Source organism: Gopherus evgoodei, chromosome 20, assembly GCF_007399415.2.
Source record: "Gopherus evgoodei ecotype Sinaloan lineage chromosome 20, rGopEvg1_v1.p, whole genome shotgun sequence".
Lineage (NCBI taxonomy): Eukaryota > Metazoa > Chordata > Testudines > Testudinidae > Gopherus > Gopherus evgoodei.
In genome coordinates this window covers 19,200,876-19,222,209 of record NC_044341.1, presented here as the reverse complement: position 1 = coordinate 19,222,209, position 21,334 = coordinate 19,200,876, and the positions used below count along the sequence as shown (strand labels likewise).

Sequence of the window (21,334 nt, the reverse complement as noted above, 5' to 3'; positions counted from 1 at the left end):
AAGAAGTAAATAATGCAGATTTATCTTTCTATTATACCTTTCTGATATTCTTAAAGTATGCTTGAATGTAGTGCTTTATATCCACATACCATCTCAAATAAGACAAAGCACATATTATTATTGATCTCCCCAACCTATTTACAAGAAAGCCTATGAAAAACACACATTAAGGTTGCAAAATGGAAGAGCCACAACACTTTCCATAATAAATGATGACATGCACACAAGCAAGCCAAATTAAGGTTGCATAGGTATTTCCCAACTTTTGAGTTCTTGACTTTGCAACCCCAGCATCCTTCCAATGTAGTTTCTTTGTAACACTGTGTTTATATACATATCACATATATTGTAGTGCTATTCACGCAATCAGCTGCAAGATCATATGATAAACTGCATTTATCTTACACCGTTAGCCATCTCACCTACACTAAGGCCTGGTCTACATTATGCGTTTAAACTGAATTTAGCAGCGTTAAACCAATTTAACCTTGCACCTGTCCACACAACGAGGCCCTTTATATCGATATAAAGGGCTCTTTAAACTGATTTCTGTACTCCTCCCCGATGAGAGGAGTAGCGCTGAAATTGATATTGCCATGTCAGATTAGGGTCAGTGTGGCCACAAATCGATGGTATTGGCCTCCGGGCGGTATCCCACAGTGCACCATTGTGACCGCTCTGGAAAGCGATCTGAACTTGGATGCAGTGGCCAGGTAGACAGGAAAAGCCCTGCGAACTTTTGAATTTCATTTCCTGTTTGCCCAGCGTGGAGCTCTGGTCAGCACGGGTGGCGATGCAGTCCCAAATCCAAAAAGAGCTCCAGCAGGGACCGTACGGGAGATACTGGATCTGATCGCTGTATGGGGAGACAAATCTGTTCTATCAGAGCTCCGTTACAGAAGACAAAATGACAAAGCATTTGAAAAAATCTCCAGGCTATGATAGACAGAGGCCACACCACAGTGCTGTGTGACAAGCATAACGGAAAGCCAAAGAATCAAATGGACATTCATGGAGGGAGGGAGGGGGTACTGAGGACTCCAGCTATCCTACAGTCCCCGCAGTCTCAGAAAAGCATTTGCATTATTGGCTGAGCTCCCAATGCCTGAAGGGTCAAAAACATTTTCAGGGTATATGTCGTCAATTTACACCCTTCCCCCCTCCCAAAAGAAAAGGGGGAAAAAAAGTTTCTCGCCTTTTTTTCCAATGTCACCCTATGTCTACTGCATGCTGCTGGTAGACAGGCTGCTGTAGCGCTGAACACCAGCATCCCCTTCCCGGTGGCAGATGGTAGAATATGACTGCTATCCATCGGCATCATCAGCCCTTGAGTGCTCCTGGCTGGCCTCGGTCAGGTCGGCCGGGGGCACCTGAGTAAAAATGGGAATGACTCCCATTCATCCCCAGCAGATGGTACAGAACGGCTGGTAACCGTTCTCATCATAGCAACTAGAGGCTGAGCTCTATCAGCGCCCCCCTTCATGTCTAAAGTAAAGATTCTGTACTGCATGGACTACCATAGCAGCCGGAGGCTTCTTCCCCCTCATTTTATCTCACTAAAAAGTCAATGTTTCTTATTCCTGCATTCTTTATTACTTCATCACACAAATGGGGGAACACTGCCACGGTAGCCCAGGAGGGTTGGGGGAGGAGGGAAGCAACGGGTGGGGTTGTTGCAGGGGCACCCCCTAGAATGGCATGCAGCTCATCATTTCTGCGGGATCTCTGGGGCTCTGACATGGAGCAGCTATGCTCTCTGTTTCTCTAGTACACTTGCCCCATATTCTAGCAGGACAGACTCTATTTTTAGACAAAACATAAAGAAGGGAATGACCCGGGGATTCATTCCCATTTTTGCCTTTGCTCCCCCAGCCGACCTCAGCGAAGGTCAGCCAGGAGCACCCATGACAGCAGCAGATGGTACACAACGACTGATAACCATCATCTCATTGCCAATTTACAATGGCATGGCAGATGGTGCAATAGGGTTGGTAACCGTCTCTGCTACCTTGCAAAGGCAAATGAATGCTGCTCTGTAGCACTGCAGTACCGTGTCTGTCAGCAGCATTCAGTAGACATACTGTGACAGTGACAAAAGGCAAAACGGGCTCCATGGTTGCCGTGCTATGGCGTCTGCCAGGGCAATCCAGGGAAAAAGGGCACGAAATGATTGTCTGCCGTTGCTTTCATGGAGGAAGGAATGAGTAACGACATTTACCTAGAATCACCCGCGACACTGTTTTTGCATTGGGATCTCAACCCAGAATTCCAGTGGGCGGGGGAGGCTGCGGGAACTATGGGATAGCTACAGGACAGTGCAATGCTCTGGAAATCGATGCTAGCCTCAGTACATGGAAGCACACTGCCGAATTAATGTGCTTAGTGTGGCCATGTGCATTCGACTTTATACAATCTGTTTTACAAAACCAGTTTATGTAAAATCGGAATAATCCCGTAGTGTAGACATACCCTGAGAACACTAATCCATGTCCACTGAAATTAAAAACATTCCGGATCTGATTTAACATTACACACAATCTTAAAAAAAATTACAATTGCAAGCCAAGCACTCAAAAGTACCAGAATTAAGCCTCCTTGTGCATATGCACTATGGTAATTAGTTACATGATCCCATACTACTTTTACCACAAGACCAACCTCATTCAGTGCACAAAATGAACAGTGCTTACTTAATGAGCAGCTATTCAACGTTGTTTTATCCTCATTGTTTAATGTATGACGTTAATCCTTATTTACTGCACACTAATCAAACCCTGCTGTGAACACAATTATTTTTCCTTCTGAGTTTTTTCTATGGCTTTCATAGAGCTGTGTAAGATTGAAAGCTTATTTCTCGTCAACAAAAGCTGGTCCAACAAAAGATCTCTCACTCACCTTGTCCCCAAGGGTTTCAAGTCAGATAGCCCAAAAATGAGGATTACACAACTAGTGACCACCTATGAAAAGTTTAGTTTAAGTGACTGCCTAGCATCCAAAGCAGCATTGCCATCCACAGTCACAGTCTCACCCCCACCAGCTCCCAGTCTCCTTGCCATTCCAGTGCCTCAGCTTCCCCATTTTTACATACAGGGATAATACGACTAAGGTCCATTGTAAAGAGCTTTGAGCTCTAAAGATGAAAAGCACGGTCCTAATCTTTTTCTATCCTCCCAGCTTCTCACCCTTTCCAGACCATCTAACCAGACTTATCTGTCTCAATCTACTTCCTGGTATGGCTTTCATTCCCTCTGCATTCAAGTCAGATGGCTTCCTCCTCCATGATGTCTGGGTGCAAGGGGGGGGGGGAGAGAAAAGGAGAGCACAGAGTACAGGAGAGATTGGCACCCTGCTTTCAGTTTCAGTGGCTGGCCCTACTCTGGAGCAGCTGGAAGCAGCCACTACATGGAAAGTCTAGCTTTGCCCCTGTAGCCTTGGCCTCTGAAAATGGCACATGAACAGTCTGGTCACCACTAGGAGCTGTGAGGGGTTCAAGTATGCTCAGCAATGACATAATTGGAGAATTAACTGTTAAAATTAAAGAAATCTCTGATCATGCATCTTTCCCCAAGGTTTAATGAGATATGAAAGTGTAAGAACACACACATTTGTGTAGGGGTATTTGTGATGGGTGGAGATATTGTGGAAATATGAGCATATACTCTTTACACATTCCAAATATTCTAGCAGTTCCTCTGTATAATTTGTGGAATTAAACAAAATATGTGATGGCCATCCCAAACTCACAATAATAAAATCCTTAGGATATATTATGTATTCTCTATACACAGATATACACCCTTGTTTGTATACTATAATTTGTGTGTCAGCAAAACATAAAATTAGGAGGAGAGTGTTCATTACAAACCAAACCTTGCCGGGGAAGCATACAACAGCTTTCTGCTCTGAAATGCAGAGGGACAGAACCACATTCAGTGTCTCACTCAAGAATCTACCAAAGTTTGTGGACAACAAATTTCGCCAAGTCTCATCAATATGTCACCAATCATTGTTCTAACTGTAAAGGAAAAAAACACAGCAGACTCCGCTATATTTATACTAGAGAAGAGCTAAAAATTGCAAGAATCCCCATTTTAAATGCAGTTTTCTCTCACTCAACTTTTTGACAACTTCATAAAAGAATTATAGAAGATTAGAGTTGGAAGAGACCTCAGGAGATTATCTAGTTCAACCCCCTGCTCAAAGTAGGACCAACACCAACTAAATCATCCCAGCCAGGGCTTTGTCAAGCTGGGCCTTAAAAACCTCTAAGGATGGAGATTCCAGTGCCTCCCTAGGGAACCCATTCCAGTGATTCACCACCCTCCTAGTGACATTTTTTTCCCTAATATCCAACCTAGACCGCCCCCACTGCAACTTGAGACCACTGCTCCTTGTGCTGTCATCTGGTACCACTGAGAACAGCCTAGCTCCATCCTCTTTGGAACCCCGCTAACTTCATCATCTGAATGCTTCCATGCCCAGCATCAGTGCAAAGATGACAAAGAGTCTGGTGACACCTTAAAGACTAACAGATTTATTTGGGCATAAGCTTTCTTGGGTAAAACACCACTGCTGCAGGTGCATCTGAAGAACTGGTGTTTTACCCACAAAAGCTTATGCCTAAATAAATCTACTAGTTTTTAAGGTGCCACCAGCCTCGTTTTTGGGGATACAGACTAACATGGCTATCCCCTGTTACTTTAGTACAAAGATGATTGATTTATTTTTTTACATAAAGGAGAAGGAAAGGAGATTTGAGAAAGTCCTTGGGAGACATTTTCAGAGTAATTCAGCAAGAGAAAATTCAGGACTTTTTTGCATCCTCATGACTCAAGCACTAGAGTCCTTAAAATATGTTTCCTGGCAAAACCCTCTAGACCAGTGATTCTCAAAGTGGTGGTCTGTGAACCAGTGCCGGTCTGTGAGCCATCGGCTGCCGGTCCGCGGCGAGTTTCCTCATAAGAGCATCGAATAGGATAATAATATGGCATCGGTCCCTGGCACACTGGAAAAAAAAATTGCCGGTCCCCCACATCAGATAGTTTGAGAAGCACTGCTTTAGATCTCCCCTAGATGCTCCTCTAAACACTGACATTTTGTGCTAGAGTTTTTTATATTTGATTTCTGTCTCACAGTGAACAAAATCCTTCAAACATTGAGTTTGGGAAGGTGGGCAAAACAGTGCACCACTTAAAAAAACAACAAACAAACAAAAAAAAAACACTGCAACTTTCTCTTTGTAGGATATTGCAAAACAACTCAACATTAAAATATGAAGTATGGAACATACATAGATCTCAGGTGTAGCGTGCTTTCCTACCTTTAAAAATAGTGTAATAACTGAGTTATGAATGGCACAGGGGCACAGGAGCTAGTATGGTGACAGCATTGAGCCAACGGCTGAATGGGAGTGGGGTTGAAGAGACACAGGGGGTGCAGGGGATGGAGGCAGATGTACCTGACTGAATGGGACAGATTAAGGGTCACCCAGTGTCGCATGGGGGAGGCTCACCATCTCCCTAACAACTCCTCTTCCCTCCTCCCCTCCACAAAAAAAATTCCACACTTCTCCTGCTAACACCCAGGCACCCTTCAAGTTCACTCCCAGGCTCCTTCCTAGCAATTATTTTCCTCACTCAGCTCCTCCATTACCCCGGCTCTCCCAATCCTATGCACATATTCTGAGGGTTCAGGAAATATGTTTCTGTATTGTAGTTTAAATGAATTACTCAAAGTTCAGTATTAATATGCCTAGTAAGGAATCTATTTGTCAAAAAACATTTCTTGAATCTTTTTTTTCGTCTGCATTGTGACAGACATCCTTGCTGATCTATATTTTGAAATAAATTACCAAAATGATTTAAACTGGCATAATTGTACTGTGTTATTTTGACAAATAAAATATTCAGAATACTGCAGAATTTTAAAATATTGTGCACCAAATTTTTAAGTTTTTTAGCACAGAATTCCCCTACAAATAATTGAGGGGTACAAGCAGGTACAAGAGACCCGGAGACTAAAATTAGTCCAAACAAAAAAGACTGTTAAAATAACTCAAGGACTATGCTGAAATCATACTTGGTAAAAGCAGAAGATATGGAACTAGAAATTAATGAATGAAAGTTGGTGTGTTGGGTATTAGGCTTAATCAGTGGACAAAATAGTGAGGGGATGGACTATTCCACTCATCACTCTCTTTGTACGTCCTTAAAGAAAGAGACTTTGGGGAAAGAATATGGAGGAAAACACTATGGCTACTGAAGTGAGCTTCATCAGCCTAGATGCCCCCCGCTCTTCCCCCCGCATCCCCACACACTGTCTATTGGGACACTGGATATTCATCCCAATCCTGAGGGATGTCCTAGCCAGACTGGACCATAGAGAGGAATCTGGATGACATCACCACCCCTACCGACCTTCAGATGAAGCCAAAAACCCATTTGAGATAAAACAGGATCAAGCTAACAGCAGTACTAGCCTCATCTCATCTCAATTAACTCTCTTCAGTTAAAGGAAAGGGAACAAGAAATGTTAAAATGAAAACCCTGAGTGCCTTAAAATGCTCTGCTGCTGTAGCTCCCTTGTCAGGATGCTCGCAGCCACCACACAAGCAGTCACTGAGTGTCTGTATGATAAGCAGCCCTCATTCAGTAACACTGACTCCAGCACCCTGCTCGTTACACCACAGGCACGCTCTGGTCTCCACCAGCCTTGGTTACTACTAGCCAAGTGACCCGAACACACCCCAATCCCAAATTTTCCCAAAACGGTCTAGCCTGAAGTGTCCAGCCCTCTCTTGGATCACTTGTTTTGTCCTTTAAACAGAAAACACAGCACTGGTTTGGTTTAGATTAAAAAAAGAAATAAATAAAAAGTTTATCAATCAAGACGTGATGCCAAGTTTAAAAAAAAAAAAAAACCCAAAAAACAAGGCAGAGATGGTTACAGACAAATAAAAGTGAAAACATTCATCTAAAAGTCTAAAGCTTAATCTAGCAAGGCACAGTCTTTGTTTAAGATAATTTAATTCATCCAAATGGCCGAAGGTCTCTGTTACGGAGTCCCCAGGCAACAATCTGGAACTGCTCCCCACAAAGCCAGTCAGGACTTTGGGGAGCTTCCTCTTCCATGGAGCAGACTGTCTTCAGGGCAAGAAGCTCACATGGCTTCACCTCCTGGGTCTGACCTTGGACCATTCAGCATATGCCCCTCTGTGCGCTTCCCACAGTGAGTCCGCCCAGGCGGGGTCCTGGGGAAGCCAGAAGGTCCTGCACGAAACCCCAACTTCGCAGTCATACATGACTCTCAGTCAGCCAGCCAGTAAAACAGAGGTTTACTAGATGACAGGAACACGGTCTAAAACAGAGCTTGTAGGCACAGAGAACAGGATCCCTCAGCCGGGTCCATTCTGGAGCCCAGTGAGCCAGACAATCCCACCTGCCCTCATTTCCCGTTCCCAGACAGTTCCAAACTGAAACCCCTCCAGCCCCTCCTTCTCTACTGAGTTCCTTTCCCGGACCAGGAGGTGACCTGACCTCTTTGTTCACCTTTAGCTATTCCCTAGCAGGGGGAAGGGCCCCAGCCATTTGTTACCAGGATACAGAGTGGCGGCCGTTTATGCACATTAGAGACTTAAGAAATGCATAGGGGAAACTAAGGCACCCACACAGTATTCAGAGGAAACACTAAGAACAGTCCCACTTCGTCACAATCTCCCAGTCAGGCCCTTCCACAGAAGTATGAGCGCTGGTTTCCCTTGTCTTCTTAAGTGAAAGATAACTGGTTAACTACTCATACCATAAGAACGGCCATACCGGGTCAGACCAAAGGTCCATCTAGCCCAGTATCTGTCTATCGACAGCGGCCAATGCCAGGTGCCCCAGAAGGAGTAAACCTAACAGGTAATGACCAAGTGATCTCTCTCCTGCCATCCATCTCCATCCTCTGACAAACACAGGCTAGGGACACCATTCCTTACCCATCATGTCTAATAGCCATTTATGGACTTAACCATGAATTTATCCAGTTCTCTTTTTATGGTCCAGTAAAACTCCAACAGGCATGGGTTCTGCTTCAAGAAGCAGGAAGGCTTTCTGGGGGTAAAAAGTCTCCATCCAGCAGTGATAGTTGAGTGGTTTTCTCCATCAAGCTAACAAGAGGAGGAGATTAACCTTTGATGTAAATGTACCTTCACTGTCTCTGTCTGATGACCAAACTGGTTAAAGAACTGTATTTGCTTGTCTATGATCCAGATATGTCAACTTCCCAACCACTTTGTGAGTTTTGATGGTTCTGTTTACTGCATAGGTAAACTGCAATTTCATTGTCACTGGTCACCCTGCTTCCTTTGTATTCAAGGCCTATGTAGACCGGTTTCTACCTTGTTCAAAGAGACTCTGAAACATATCAGAGGTCATCCATAACTTCACATGCAGCATTATCACACATATGCCACAAGGATCTTGACCAGCGTGTTATTAGTTTTCAAATGATACTTCTCAAAGAATAGTTTGTACAACTCTCATTGCAGTAGTGTATAGGGTATGAATACAGGAGGGCTTAGAGTCACACACGGTAAAAAATTCCATACAAATTATTTTGCCTTTCCTTAACTCTGCATAAGTTATATCACTTATTAATGTCTCATGATTTCAGAAATGCTCTCTAGATTATTAAGTATCAGTTCCATTCAGGTCAATTTTTAACTCCTGCTATTTCAGAAGATTCTAGCCAACTAAGATGTTTTCAGGCATGATGCCCTCTCTCAGCACCATTACACTAAAAAGTTAGGTCAAAGTCACCTTAAGTCAACCTGTTAATGTATGTGTCTACACTACTGGGTCCTTTACGCCAATCTGAATCACCTCTGTCGACTTCTATAATCCACCTCTGCGAGAGGCATAGCACTTAGTTTGATTTTTGTGGGTCGACTGCGAGGCAGTGCAGATGCAGCGTTGTATAATTTGACTTAATTGGTCTTCAGGTGGTGTCCCACAATGTTCATCTGTGACTGCTCTGGAGATCATTCTCAACTCTGCTACACAGGAAACAGGCTCTCCCCTGCTAAAGCCCTGGGAACTTTTGATTTCTCATTTCCTGTTTGATAAGTATTGGGAACATGCCAGCATAGCTGATCATTGAGACTACATGCCCCAAATGCGCTCCAGCCTGGTCTGCCCAGGAGGTGGTAGGTCTCATCGCTGTGTGGGGAGACGAGTCTGTGCAGGCAGAGCTCCGATCCAGCAGAAGAAATGCTGATATCTATGCAAAAATCACTCGTGGAATGGGAAGAGATGGGCTACACGAGGGACACACAGCAGTGCCGTATAAAAATAAAAAAGTACTTTGCCAAATGTCCCAGAAGGCAAGGGAGGCGAACAGTCATTCTAGTGCCGAACCCCACATATGCTGGTTCTACAACAAGATGCATGCAACTCTTGGGGGTGACCCTACCAATACCCCTGCAAGCAACGTGGACACCTCACAGGTGTGACAGTCTAGAGACAACAGAGAGGACAATATAGTGGATGAGGAAGACAAGGAGGAAGAGAATGGGAGACAGGTAATGGAAAATGGGTCCATTCTCCCTGACAGCCAGAAATATTTTTAACTCTGGAGCCCTGTAGGTTGCAGAACATCACGGTGGCCGACCACGATGTTGGGGAAGGCACCTCCTCTGGTCAGTATACAGCAAGGTGCTGTGGTTCTCTGTTTATAAGAGGCCACTCCAGCAACACTGAGAGTGGCCCCAGAAAAGACTGTTTATGTGGACTGGGAAAGCCCAGGAATCCTCCATGGATATCTCTAGGAAACTTTCATGGACGTACTCTGCAATCCTTTGCAGAAGGTTTCTGGGCAGGGCAGTCTTATTTCTTCCAACATGGTAGAACACTTTCCCATGCAACCCCTGAATTAATTCTGCTAGCATCATTGCAGTACACAGTATAGCAGCCCAAGGACCGCGTCTATACCCAGATGCTTGCAGCATCCTCTTCCTTTCCACTTCTGTTACCCTCAGGAGACTGATATCACATAGGGTTGCCTAGAGGAAATGGGGGAAGTTCTCATTAAAAGAGCTCTTACAAGGAAAAAAGAGAGCATGTAGACCCAACCGACTCCCTCATATTCCGGATCGCCAAATCATGCGGCCACTAATGTGCCTTTACTGTGCTCCGCATGGGTCGGCAAGTTTAAAGTGGCTGATAGGGGACTGGGGCCCCACATGAAAGATTCCACAATTCGGGAGTGAAAAGGTCATCCGTCGTCCGTTCCCCTCCCCCCCCCCCCGCTTCATAAACAGCTTCCTGTGGTCCTCCTATAGGGAAGGCCAATTGTTCGACTAGCTACCTCTGCTCCCGACATGAGCCTGCCATAAACTTCATTAAAAGGACAGTCACCCTTGATCCGGGGGCGGGGGGGGGGGTGGAAGAGGAAGAGAGCTACTCACTGTGGCTGGACAGCAAAATGGAACAGTGAATGGCTACAGATTCTGACTATGTCATGGCTTACACCTGTTGTAGTAAGTGTTTGTTGTTGTTGTTGTTTTTTGGGGGGGGGGGGGTAAATGAAAATGGCCTTGCTATGGAAACATTTTATTCATGTACAGTGGCTCCTTTAGTTTTTCCCATGACTGACAGCTGAAAATGTGTGTATTATCAACACCTGAAAGCAGGCTTTCAGTGATTAGGAGGAGAAAGAGAATGTGGGAGAACATGTTCACCGAGATAATGAACACCTCCGGGACAGCTGACACAGAGCTGAGTTTGGTCTAGAAGATCTCAGCAAATCAAGATGCTCACCTTTCAATTAGTTCACCTTTTCCCCCCCGCAACAGATGGCATTAGCATGTAGTAAGGTGAGCAATCACAAACTTTTAAGTAAGCTTGCTAACATATGGCATCATGATGCAATCTAAAAGGTAGACTACTGCCTACATCAAGGCATTCTTGCTGGAAAAATCTGAAAAGATTTAACCGTAGTCAAATAATAGGTGGCCAGCTGAGATTACCTGACTATTTGCAGTGTTGTTGTAGCTATGTTGGTACCAGGACATCAGAGACCGGAAGAAGAGGCGTAGCTCAAAAGTTCATCTCTTTCACCAACAGAAGTTGGTCCAGATAAAGATACCACACTCACCTACCTTGTCTCTCTCTTATTTTACTGGTCAATTGACCAGGTTGCCAAGCCAACACCGAAGTGACTTGGTCACATTTGAAAACCCCACCCTCAGCATTTTCAGTTACATGAATGATGTTTTGAATTAAAACATAAATGCAACAGACACAGAATCAGTTTGATTCACTTAATGAAAGTTCTTTACTGAGGACAAGAGACATGCATAATTCAATGTTTCAATATTTAGGCATTTGAGTTCCATGTATAAGCAATTTTTTCTTAAATTTCCTTAAGTAAAAATGTTTTCAGACCTCTTATGCAACAAAATTAACTAATTTTCTCAACAGGCTGAGACTAAACATAGACATTTCTGCCCAAAAGGAAACTAGTTGAAAAAGTTATGGACACTCGAAAAAGAAAATCTTATATGAGACTTCTATTTGTAACCTTAAGAATGTGCATGGTATTCAAGCAACAGGTCCAACACCAGTGCAGATTTGCCTATACTGTCCCTCAAAAGAATGCCTCAATCCAGAACTGGATAAGAACTATCTGTATTGATTTTCTGTGATAGGTTTCTGAAATAGAGCAGCTCATCATAGAAACCATCAATCACCACAAGAAGCAATCTCCAGACAGAGCCATCCAGATGTTCTTTGCAAATTATTAAAAAGATATGGAAATGTTCCCATCAACGTTCCTAATACAGAAGAACTTACTGTGCGATTCCTGATGTACAGAAACACTTTCTGAGTTTGCTGCGGGCCACTGATGATGTCTGGAAAACAAGCAGCTTCTTGAGAGGTCATACGATCATGCGGAAGTCTACTCTGGAAAGCTGCACCCTCCACACCTACACAATAAATAAATAAATAAATAAATAAAATGTAAAAAAAGGTGTGTCTAACAAGTATTCCAAAAGTAATTGATATGTTAGTGTTTTTAATAAAAAGCTATCCCCTCCTGGTCAAGACACCTTGAATATCCATATATAATGATGCGCCAACTGGTTTCGTTTTACACTTCCACCAGCTTCTTTTGTCTATTTCTGCAAGCCAAAAATACCTCAGCCAGTGCCTTGAGTTACAGATCAAAATTGGGCAACAGCACTAGCACTACTACAAAAGAACACAGAATTTAGAAAACAAGCAACAAGTAAAAGTGAGGAAATAAAAAGATATGAAAAGAAAACTAAACTGTTTATCAGTAAGAAATAACTGATTTCGATCTCTCTCTCAAAGCTCCACAAACCTCCAGGAGACCCTCCTAAGCCAAGAGAGCTGTAAACCACGAAGAGGACAATGTATAGGTTCCTCACATCTGCTCTCCAGCTTCTAAGGGTTTGTCTAGATTAACACTGACAAACACTGCCTTCTTTAACTAAATCTAGAGAAACCCCACAGTCCATCCCTTTAGCCTAACCAGCATACTCATAATGTGTACAGCAATGGAGTATAGATCCATGCAAGAGACTGCTATATTTTCCTGAGTGAAATAAAAGAAAGGAATTCTATCTTTTCCTAGATAATGCAATGCTTAAAGTCTACTGCTGGACACGAACTATGAGTCGTGTCTCTATATACAAAGATGGTGTCCAATTAAAGCACCTGAACATTAATATTTTGGGAACAAATGGAAATCACAGCTTACAGAAAACTGCAAGAACAATACTATTAACTAGACCGTATTCCTTAAATTACAGTAGAACACAAACTAACTACACACAAGTCACCAAAAAAGTGCACAAAAACAGACATTTCTGCATAAAAGGAAAGGGCACATCTGGACTTCACTTTAAAGGTACATCTTACAGGCACAAAAAGCAGGACAAAAAATACATTGAGAGGCAAATGTCACTAAGGTCAATTTTAAAATACCAGGTGACCTAGAAAGGTTAGAAATATAAACAGAAAAGAAGCTAAACTAGAAAAATACAAGCTAATATATCCAAGGAAAAAATGCCAAACCACAGGTAATGAAATGATACTGAAATGAACAATTCCAGCATCAGTATTGACTAAGAGAGATGGTGGAAGGCATCAAATTAAATATGACTTTGCAGTGTGTTATGAAAACGAACATCTGCATGATTTTAGGTTGGATGGGCAGAGGCACCATGTTACCGAATGGGAAGGTGGTGGGAGAGAAATTATCATTTCTGCAAGTCTGGTGAAACTGTTCTGAGCATTTTTATACCAAAAAGATGAAGACCAATTTGAAGGAACTTAAAGAAAACTATTAAGGGGCTGACGAGTGATTTATGAGGAAAGATTAAAAAAGAGCTAACTATGAATAGCTTGACTGAATGAAAACTAAGAGTGAAGACAACTGACTAATCATTGGCAGGATCTAAACACCACAGAGGCATATAACTGTGGAGCGTAGACAAGGGGGATTATTTAGCAGTATAAACTGAAAATAAAAACTGGAAAAACTAGGTTGAATATCAAGTAAGATTTCCTGACAGCAATATCTATTAGGCTATTGAAAAAAGTCCCCTATTGTAGAGGGTAGAAGATCAATTCCTTGGGTAGTAAGTGTTTACTAGCCCAGAGGATGGGCTACTCTATAGCTATTTTCCATCCGTCTATAAATATGAGATTCACTGTGCATGTATAGTAAAAGTACCCTACATATACTGTCAAGTGAACCAACCTGAAGCTATCCATCAGCCCCTGTATTACCTTTAGCAGAACTGACTACCAGAGATTAAGTGCCCATAACACCAAGTAACAGTGAGAAAAAAGGTTTTAAAACATGGCTCTTAGAGACAAACTGAACAAATGCCAAACATACTGACTAGACTGTTTTAAGAGTTTTTACTGGAAACAAAGGGATTAACTAGAGACTTTCTGAAAAGACATAGCACCAAGCATGTTGTCCAAACAACTAATGCAAAATTCCCAATAAAACCTTTGGAAAGAATCTAGATACATATACCAAATCTCCTTTCCACCGAATATGGACAGTCAGCAGAGTTTGTGTTTCACCAGTTTTGAGAAATAAAGCTCCTGCAGCTATAAAGAACCTTAAAAAGAAAATCTTCAGTTCCTACAAACGGATTTATAGGGATGGTCCAAGCAGGGTTTTTTTCCCCTAAGGCCATGTTTGCATCTCATGAGACTATAGGCTTTAAATTAAAAGGTCACAGAAACAAGTTGTCTTTGATAAGCTTCCATAATTAAAAGCTGAGCAGAAATCTTTACTTTTATCTTGTTTGTGAACTAAGATGGATACTGAAGAAACAGATCTGAAGATCAGAATGGAATAGGTGTAAAATATAATCCACAGACACCAGTAAAATATTTTAATATGGCTCACCAACCAGAAGAGCTCACTTAAAAACAAACACTCTTCTAGTGGATTTCTTGCAATTGAGCAGGCTAAATTTAGATCACCTTCAGGTAGGTTAAACTATTCCCCCTCTACTCTTACATGAACCATGCTTTATGAAAGATCTCAACAAGGAATGGAAGAGTCTCTTCCTGGAGGATTCACACACACTTGTCTTTGACAGTTTTTCTGTGCATCTCTTTATGATTAAGGTGGTTCACTACCACAGATTCTCCTCTGCTCTCCTCTCTTTTACAAACACACACAGATTTATTACTTCCTGACTACAGTACCAACCATTCATGAATATTTAACCCAATCTGCATGTTGGTATTCTCCTTCCTCACAGGACACATCCCAAAAGGAATCTGTTGGCCAGTGCTCCATTAAAAATAAATAAATAAATAAATAAATAAATAAAAATCAATCCACACCACACACCTTACTGGGACATTTTCAGACGAAAAACTCCTTCAGTATTCAAGGCAACACATTCTGCACTCTTTTGACAATTTCCAGGAATTAGTAATCATTCATTCATCCATCCAAGTGGGTAAAGCACACTCCCAGAAACAATTTGATACTGATGTAACATATGTATCATTTGCAAAATGCAGAGTCAAAAAGTCCAGGGCAAAAAAAGCACTATGTCCCCTCTGTAAGTCTGAAATATTTAAAAAGGGATCTCTATATGTGCTGATACCAAGATCCAAAACATAACCAGGTTCCTTCATTTAGAATGGGTGAGGGTGAACCCCTGAGATACCTTGAATTTTGTATTTGCTTCCAAGAGGTTTACTTCTTCACAGTCTGGAATGGATCTCGTGACTCATAACTACTTTGATTAAAACCCCATGCCTCACTCCTCAGGTGGCACAGGCATACAGTGGCATGGTTTGAGGAAGATGAACATTTTGGTAGCATTTTGAAAGTACTTAAAAATAAAGAAAGCAATTGGTGGGGATTACAAGCTAAATGCATTCCCCTTTATATCGATACGTAGGATCAAATGTTGGCTCTAATTCATGAGCTAGTTATTAAAACGTGGACTAACCTAGCCCATAGGTAAGTCTTCTGTGCCAAATGCTGGGAAATTGCTCATGAACTCAATCCTCTCAAAAATATATGGGTTTCAAGAGTATTAGAAAAGGGCCTAGCACACTGAAGCCTGGAGCTCAGTACCATTCTAATAGGTAAAAGCTGGCTAAGCAGGAAGTACCCTTTCCCATGTTTGGTCTCCTCTGAACATGGAGAGGAGTGGAGGGATGAGAGATCGGCCTGAGGGATTTCAGTGTAGTTTTACTTTCCATTTACTTAGTCACTATAGCCTTCAACTGCAATTAGAAGAGAGATTCCTCCCTTTCTCAAAGAGGAGTAAATGTCTCCTATACCTCTTGCTAAAGTCTGAACACCCACACCCATGCGCACTTGCAAGCATCAATCCCTCATTTGGCGGCTCTTGCTATTAAGTGGCAAGCATCAAACGCCACCCTCACCTGATGCTTGGCCGTCTCCATACCCTCCAGAATTGTCGTCTTGAAGTCCTCCTGCTTGCCCTGTGGAAGGAAAGAGGAGAACTCAGGGACCTTACTCCATAAGTTAAAATCATATTTGGACATAAAGGCCTGGCAGTTGGCGATTTAAGTATTAAACTTCACCAACTAACTAAACACATTTTCTGAGAATTCCATCTTCTGGAATATAGGTCCAGGGCACCAAACTTTGTAGTATTCTAAAGTTTTATCCTTGTTATTGGAACTCTTTAAATCACTCTTGTGGGAAAGGTAGAAGCACACAGTATGTAGCATTCCTGGTGGCTAAATACTTATGATCAGCTTTATTAATAGCTGGGAGTGGAATAATAAGATTACACTTCTTACTACCAGTTTGAAGATTGGTTGGATGGGTACATTGAGAGCCTAGGGGTCTAAAACTGCAAGAATTTGATAATCTTGCCCTGGATATCCCTGCACTCTCCAACTGAAATGGGATAGAGTGAACCATTCTGAAAAGCATCTATTATTTTCAAGAGAGCCTCTTCCTTCTCTTCCCTAAACCCTTCCTTGAAGTACGAACCATGCAAGGTTCAGCCCAACAATATCTGCTTCAATGCCCTTGGTGCACTTACAATCCATTAGAACACTATAACAACCCTAGCAGCAGAGCGTGTCAATACTGTTGACCCACAGAGCACTGATGTGGACATCTACACACTGAGTTACAAAGTACTTTAAATACCTTACGGTGAACTTTCACTATATCCAGAGCTGGATGCGTAAGGAAATGCAAAGCAACCAGCGGAAAGATGTGATGAGGCCTCAAAATTACATCAGCTTACATAAAAGTCCTGGATAGCAGTCCTGCCTGAATAAAAATACTAATTGGAAACTTGAGTAATTTTAGGAACAGGGATAGGTATGAATGTGATGCCTATAGGAGCAAGCCTTTATAAGCCCCCTTCTCATGCATCACTAAATCTCTATTGGAGGAACTACCTCAATTTTGCTCACAGAAGATATGCTTCTATGATTGGATGGTTCTGTCTATACATCTTCTCAGCTCCAAAGAGCAGGAAGTAGTGGAATGATTTGAAGATATCCAAGCACCATTTGGTAGTCTAGACTTATTTCGAGGCTCCTTCAAACCAGAATGCTTCATGGTAATGTCCCAACACTCAGCAGAGTTCCTAAAGAACAAATCTCCTAGGCTCAATGGAAAAGACTTCTAGGGCTCACAGTGCCGAATGGGACAGTAGCCTCTCTCAGATCATGATGGCTCAATGTGACATCCTCAAGTAGATCACACAGTTATGGCCCTCCTGAGGTACAGAACACTGGGTAAGATTGCTTGTTAGGGTTGGGGGATCCTTTTGTAGCAGTTGGGATACAGTTTGAAGCTCTTAAGGAGAGTCTCTGACATCCTAACAACATACAAATTTTAAAGTTTACCTCCTGCTCCAAATCTAGTCCCCAATAAAAATGGCATGGTGAATCAGATATTTGCATGCTTTTGTATGTTGAAAGTGCACTCTGAACTTCACAGCACCCCAAGTCTACACATAAAATGAAAACAAACAATAGGAAACACACAAGAAGGGAAATCTGAACAATACAACTCTATAAAGAATCCCACAGAAGTTGCTACCCAGACTGAGAGTTTTAGGGCACTCCAGTTCCAATGTAACCAAGAGTCAGTCTCCTAGGAGAAATGTGAGTTAACTACACATTTTCTGCTGGAGATGCTGATCCACCTGTAATGGCCCATAGCAGGTGCTGCACACACATTTTCACTCATCTGAAGTAGAGGACTAAGATTTACTTGCTTACTAGTTAACCAGACGACTATTGTTGGGGAAAAGGTGCTGAAAATTTTTATACCTACTGCTAATTTTTTAGAGAGCTTGAGCTAAAAGTTATTTGAATGAATAATAAATGAGCACTCAGCAGTCCCAATCAGAAAGGGGGGGGGGGGCGGCTACTGTGCTCAGAGCTCCACAACCATATAGTAAGAGAATGCCTCTAAACCACAAAGAGTTTATTTGCATATCAAGTCACACACTCATGCCTTGTGTACACTAGGAAATAGATCTCTTGCTTTTACTGGCTGTCAACTATCAGTCTCTCTGAACTGGTGTTGACAACCAGAGTAGATAGTACTGAGAACATCTTTGTGCTATTACAGAATGTGTTATGCTTTGTATTTACACTTACAACAGTCAAATGTTTTCAATACTAGTTCAGAGAGACCCACTCCTGTCTTGTACGGTTAGCAACAAGTCATTTTCTGAGCACAAATAAAGTTTAGAGTTACTGGAACACAGCTCAGATTTTAAAATACATTTTTGAGAACAAGGAGGTAGATGTACTGTATATCAGAGAAAGGCCTAATCTTCCACAGGGGGAAGATTATGCTCCTGCTGCCTTTTCCAGAGCACCAACAAACTGAAACTGACACAATCTTTGTCAACGTCACATCGCTCCAGCTGAACAAACTATATGCAGAGGAGAAAATTCAGGAGCCTCTGCCTCTAGAGGTGGGTGGGAAGAGGAGTAAAGTGGAGTGTTCTGAAAAGTAGTCAAGGAGAAGGAGGTAGGTAGAAGAATCCATTTTACTTTGCTCTCATTCATACAAGAGAAACAATAGCAAAACGGTACCAGTCACCAACAGTCTTCAAATAAAGGCAGTGGGAAAGTAGCATAGGAGGCCTAAAATTTCATGCTCAGTTTAAACGTAAGAAAGAAGGAAGACAAATCAGATGAGAAAGAGCACAGAGCTGCCACTGTGGACAAGCAACAGTACATTACTATGGAGCAGATTCAACCTTGTTCTCCCTTAGTAAGCACCAGCTATAAACATTACTTACCACAAACTAAAAAGGCTGGCCGAGGACTAGACAAATGGGGTCTGAGTGGGGACAGAAGCCACAAGAAATGGGGAAAAAATAGGATAAACTCCCAAGTTGATGAAGGCAGAGAAGAAAAACCCAAAGGAGGGGAGAAAAAAAGATAAAAGGTTGCTTAATTTAAAGGAGTATAGTGGTATCCAATAACTCAGATAGACTGTTTATACTTGTTCATAAGCTGAATTTTTTTTAGTAAAAAAGGGAAGCACCAGAGAAGAGGGTTGGCTTATGAATGGGTATAGAGAAGAAGAGGTGGGACTCATCCCCTCCCCCCCAACAGAGGGAGCAAGGAGAGGCAGCACAGCCAGCAGAGACAGAAGGGAAGAGGCGGGGCCAGCTTCTGGCCATGCTGTTCTCCCTCCAACCTCCAAAGCAGCTGCGGCCGCGCCGCCCAGTCCGGCCCACTGGAGCAGTTACAGCCAGGCCAGAGACATTCTCCCCTGGCCCTCCCCAGAAAAGGTGGGAAGGGATGGGATGGGATGGGGAGAGGGTGGGGGTCCCGGGCTTGGGTGGGGTCATGTGGGGGGGGGAGTGTCATAGAGGTTACTCTCCCCACACAAAAAATTTCCCCACCAGTTGCTGTTCTGGCCAGGGACACTTTGTTTACTTCAGTTTACCTCTGTGCCTGCGGACGCTCAAAATAAACCAACCATCTCAGCCCCCTGGTGGCTTATCCTGATGACCCAGGAGCCAAAGTTTGCTGACCCCTGAATTATAGGGTCGGCTTATGAACAGGTTGTAAAAATTTTCCATTTTTACTTATCCATCTGGGGGGGCGAGAGGGGGCAGTGGCTTATAAACGAACCGACTTATGCTTGAGTATATACGGTACTTTAACAGACATAATTAGATCGGTAACAGAAAAACCTGTAAAACCTCCCTCTACTCTTTTCAACTGTGCTAGTTCCCCTACCTTGGAAAAAAGTGAAATTAAGCTTCTAACACAATATTTTAAAAGTAACTTTAATTATTAAATATCCCTCTGAAAGCTGTTTTATAATACTGAGAGTCTTCTTTGTTAAAGTTTGCAATTCCAAAATGTTCCACTGGTCCAGCTATGCCAGAACATCTGAAAATTGTCCCCAAACAGCACACCCACCACATCCTAAACAAGGCCCAGAGCTTTGCTACCTTCTAAGCTGTGTTATCACAGGGTGGAGGACACTTAATTGACTTTACTTTGCTGTTCCAAGAGATAGTAAACAAATAGCTAGGTTGCAAAATAGTTTTCATTGTTAAATGAAAAGCTAATGAATGTTAAGCTTGCAAAATTTACAATTTGTTAAGAAATGCAAATTGTTCTTACAGTAAGATCAACATTGTCCACTTCATACCTATTTTACTTCCTAGTCCTCTCTGCTTGCTTCCACATTGATTAATATTTGTTTATAATACTAAGTATAATAAAACACAGATCATGCAATGCAGCCAAGTTAATAGTGATGCAGAAACTAGGTTCTGCATTTTCTGATTTTTTAAATTTTAGCTGTGCAATGCTAATCTACCATTACTGTACTTGCCACCTTTAATTTCCTTATAAGCTTTTTATTCCTAACATAATATTCCTAATTAAGCTTTAAATTTCATGCTTCATTGAGGTGAATGGGATGAGACACAGGTTACCAAAGTGAGAAAATATATATTAGAAAAAGCTATCAATTGAATGTGGAATAGAGTTCCTGAGTTTGCTGTTAGTATTGTTTGGATGAAGAGTTTTCAGCAAGTCTACGCTCACAGCATAGCAGCAAATGTTTTCATTTTTTATGTTTGCTGTATCCTAACAGCTAAAATGACATGCTCACCAAAATGCATAATTAGGCATGTTTTACAAATAGAGCGAAAAAGGCTAGAGATTGGCTATGGGAAGAAGCTCTTCTAGTTAGTCTTTCTTCACAAGCTCAGCATGTGTCAATGTTTTTTGCATGTTCCAAGGGCAGCTAATACAACAAAGATAGGACAAAACTGCCTGAAATGTAGCACGTTTTAAAAACAAGATACAGTAACTCCTCACTTAAAGTCATCCAGGTTAACACTGTTTCCTTGCTGATCAATCAGAGAACATGCTTGTTTAAAATTGCACAAAGCTCCCTTATAACGTTGTTTGGCAGCTGCCTGCTTTGTCCACCGCTTGCAGAAAGAGCAACTCATTGGAGCTAGCTGGTGGGGACTTGGAACCAGGGTGGACCAGCAGCCCCCCATCAGCTCCCCGCTCCCCTAAGTTCCCTGTGCAGCACCTGCCCAGCAGGCTATCAATTGCCAGGCTGCTCAGCTGTCCCTCCCCAGACTGCTGTGTGCTGCTCCTGCCCTCTGCCTTGGAGCTGCTCCCAGGAGTCTCCTGCTTGCTGTGTGGGGGTGGGGCAACAGGGCTCAGGACAGAGGGACTTTAGCTGCTGCCAGCATTGTCTCAACTTGCTGATCTGCTTAAAAAGGCAGTGTACTTAGAGTGGAGTCAGCATACTTGAAGGTGAAATGCACATTTCTCTC

General features: G+C 42.4%; 1 protein-coding gene and 1 long non-coding RNA gene across 4 annotated transcripts in view; one reads left to right on the top strand and one right to left on the bottom strand.

Annotated features, from left to right (window-relative positions):
• Window positions 1–21,334, bottom strand: part of KDM1A (lysine demethylase 1A) — a 164,936-nt gene that overhangs the window by 116,732 nt on the left and 26,870 nt on the right. For 2 of the 3 annotated variants that reach the window (XM_030539424.1, XM_030539425.1), the window contains exons 3-4: window positions 15,945–16,004; window positions 11,835–11,968 (exon numbers count right to left, since the gene is read on the bottom strand). In XM_030539424.1, the coding sequence (XP_030395284.1) occupies window positions 11,835–11,968; window positions 15,945–16,004 (194 nt within the window). The remainder of the gene's footprint in view (window positions 1–11,834; window positions 11,969–15,944; window positions 16,005–21,334) is intronic. The other variant, XM_030539426.1, reaches the window with a different exon arrangement.
• Window positions 60–20,968, top strand: LOC115637798. Its single transcript, XR_003997353.1, has 4 exons — window positions 60–70; window positions 2,048–2,051; window positions 6,949–6,958; window positions 20,845–20,968. It is a non-coding gene; the product is annotated as an uncharacterized LOC115637798 (long non-coding RNA).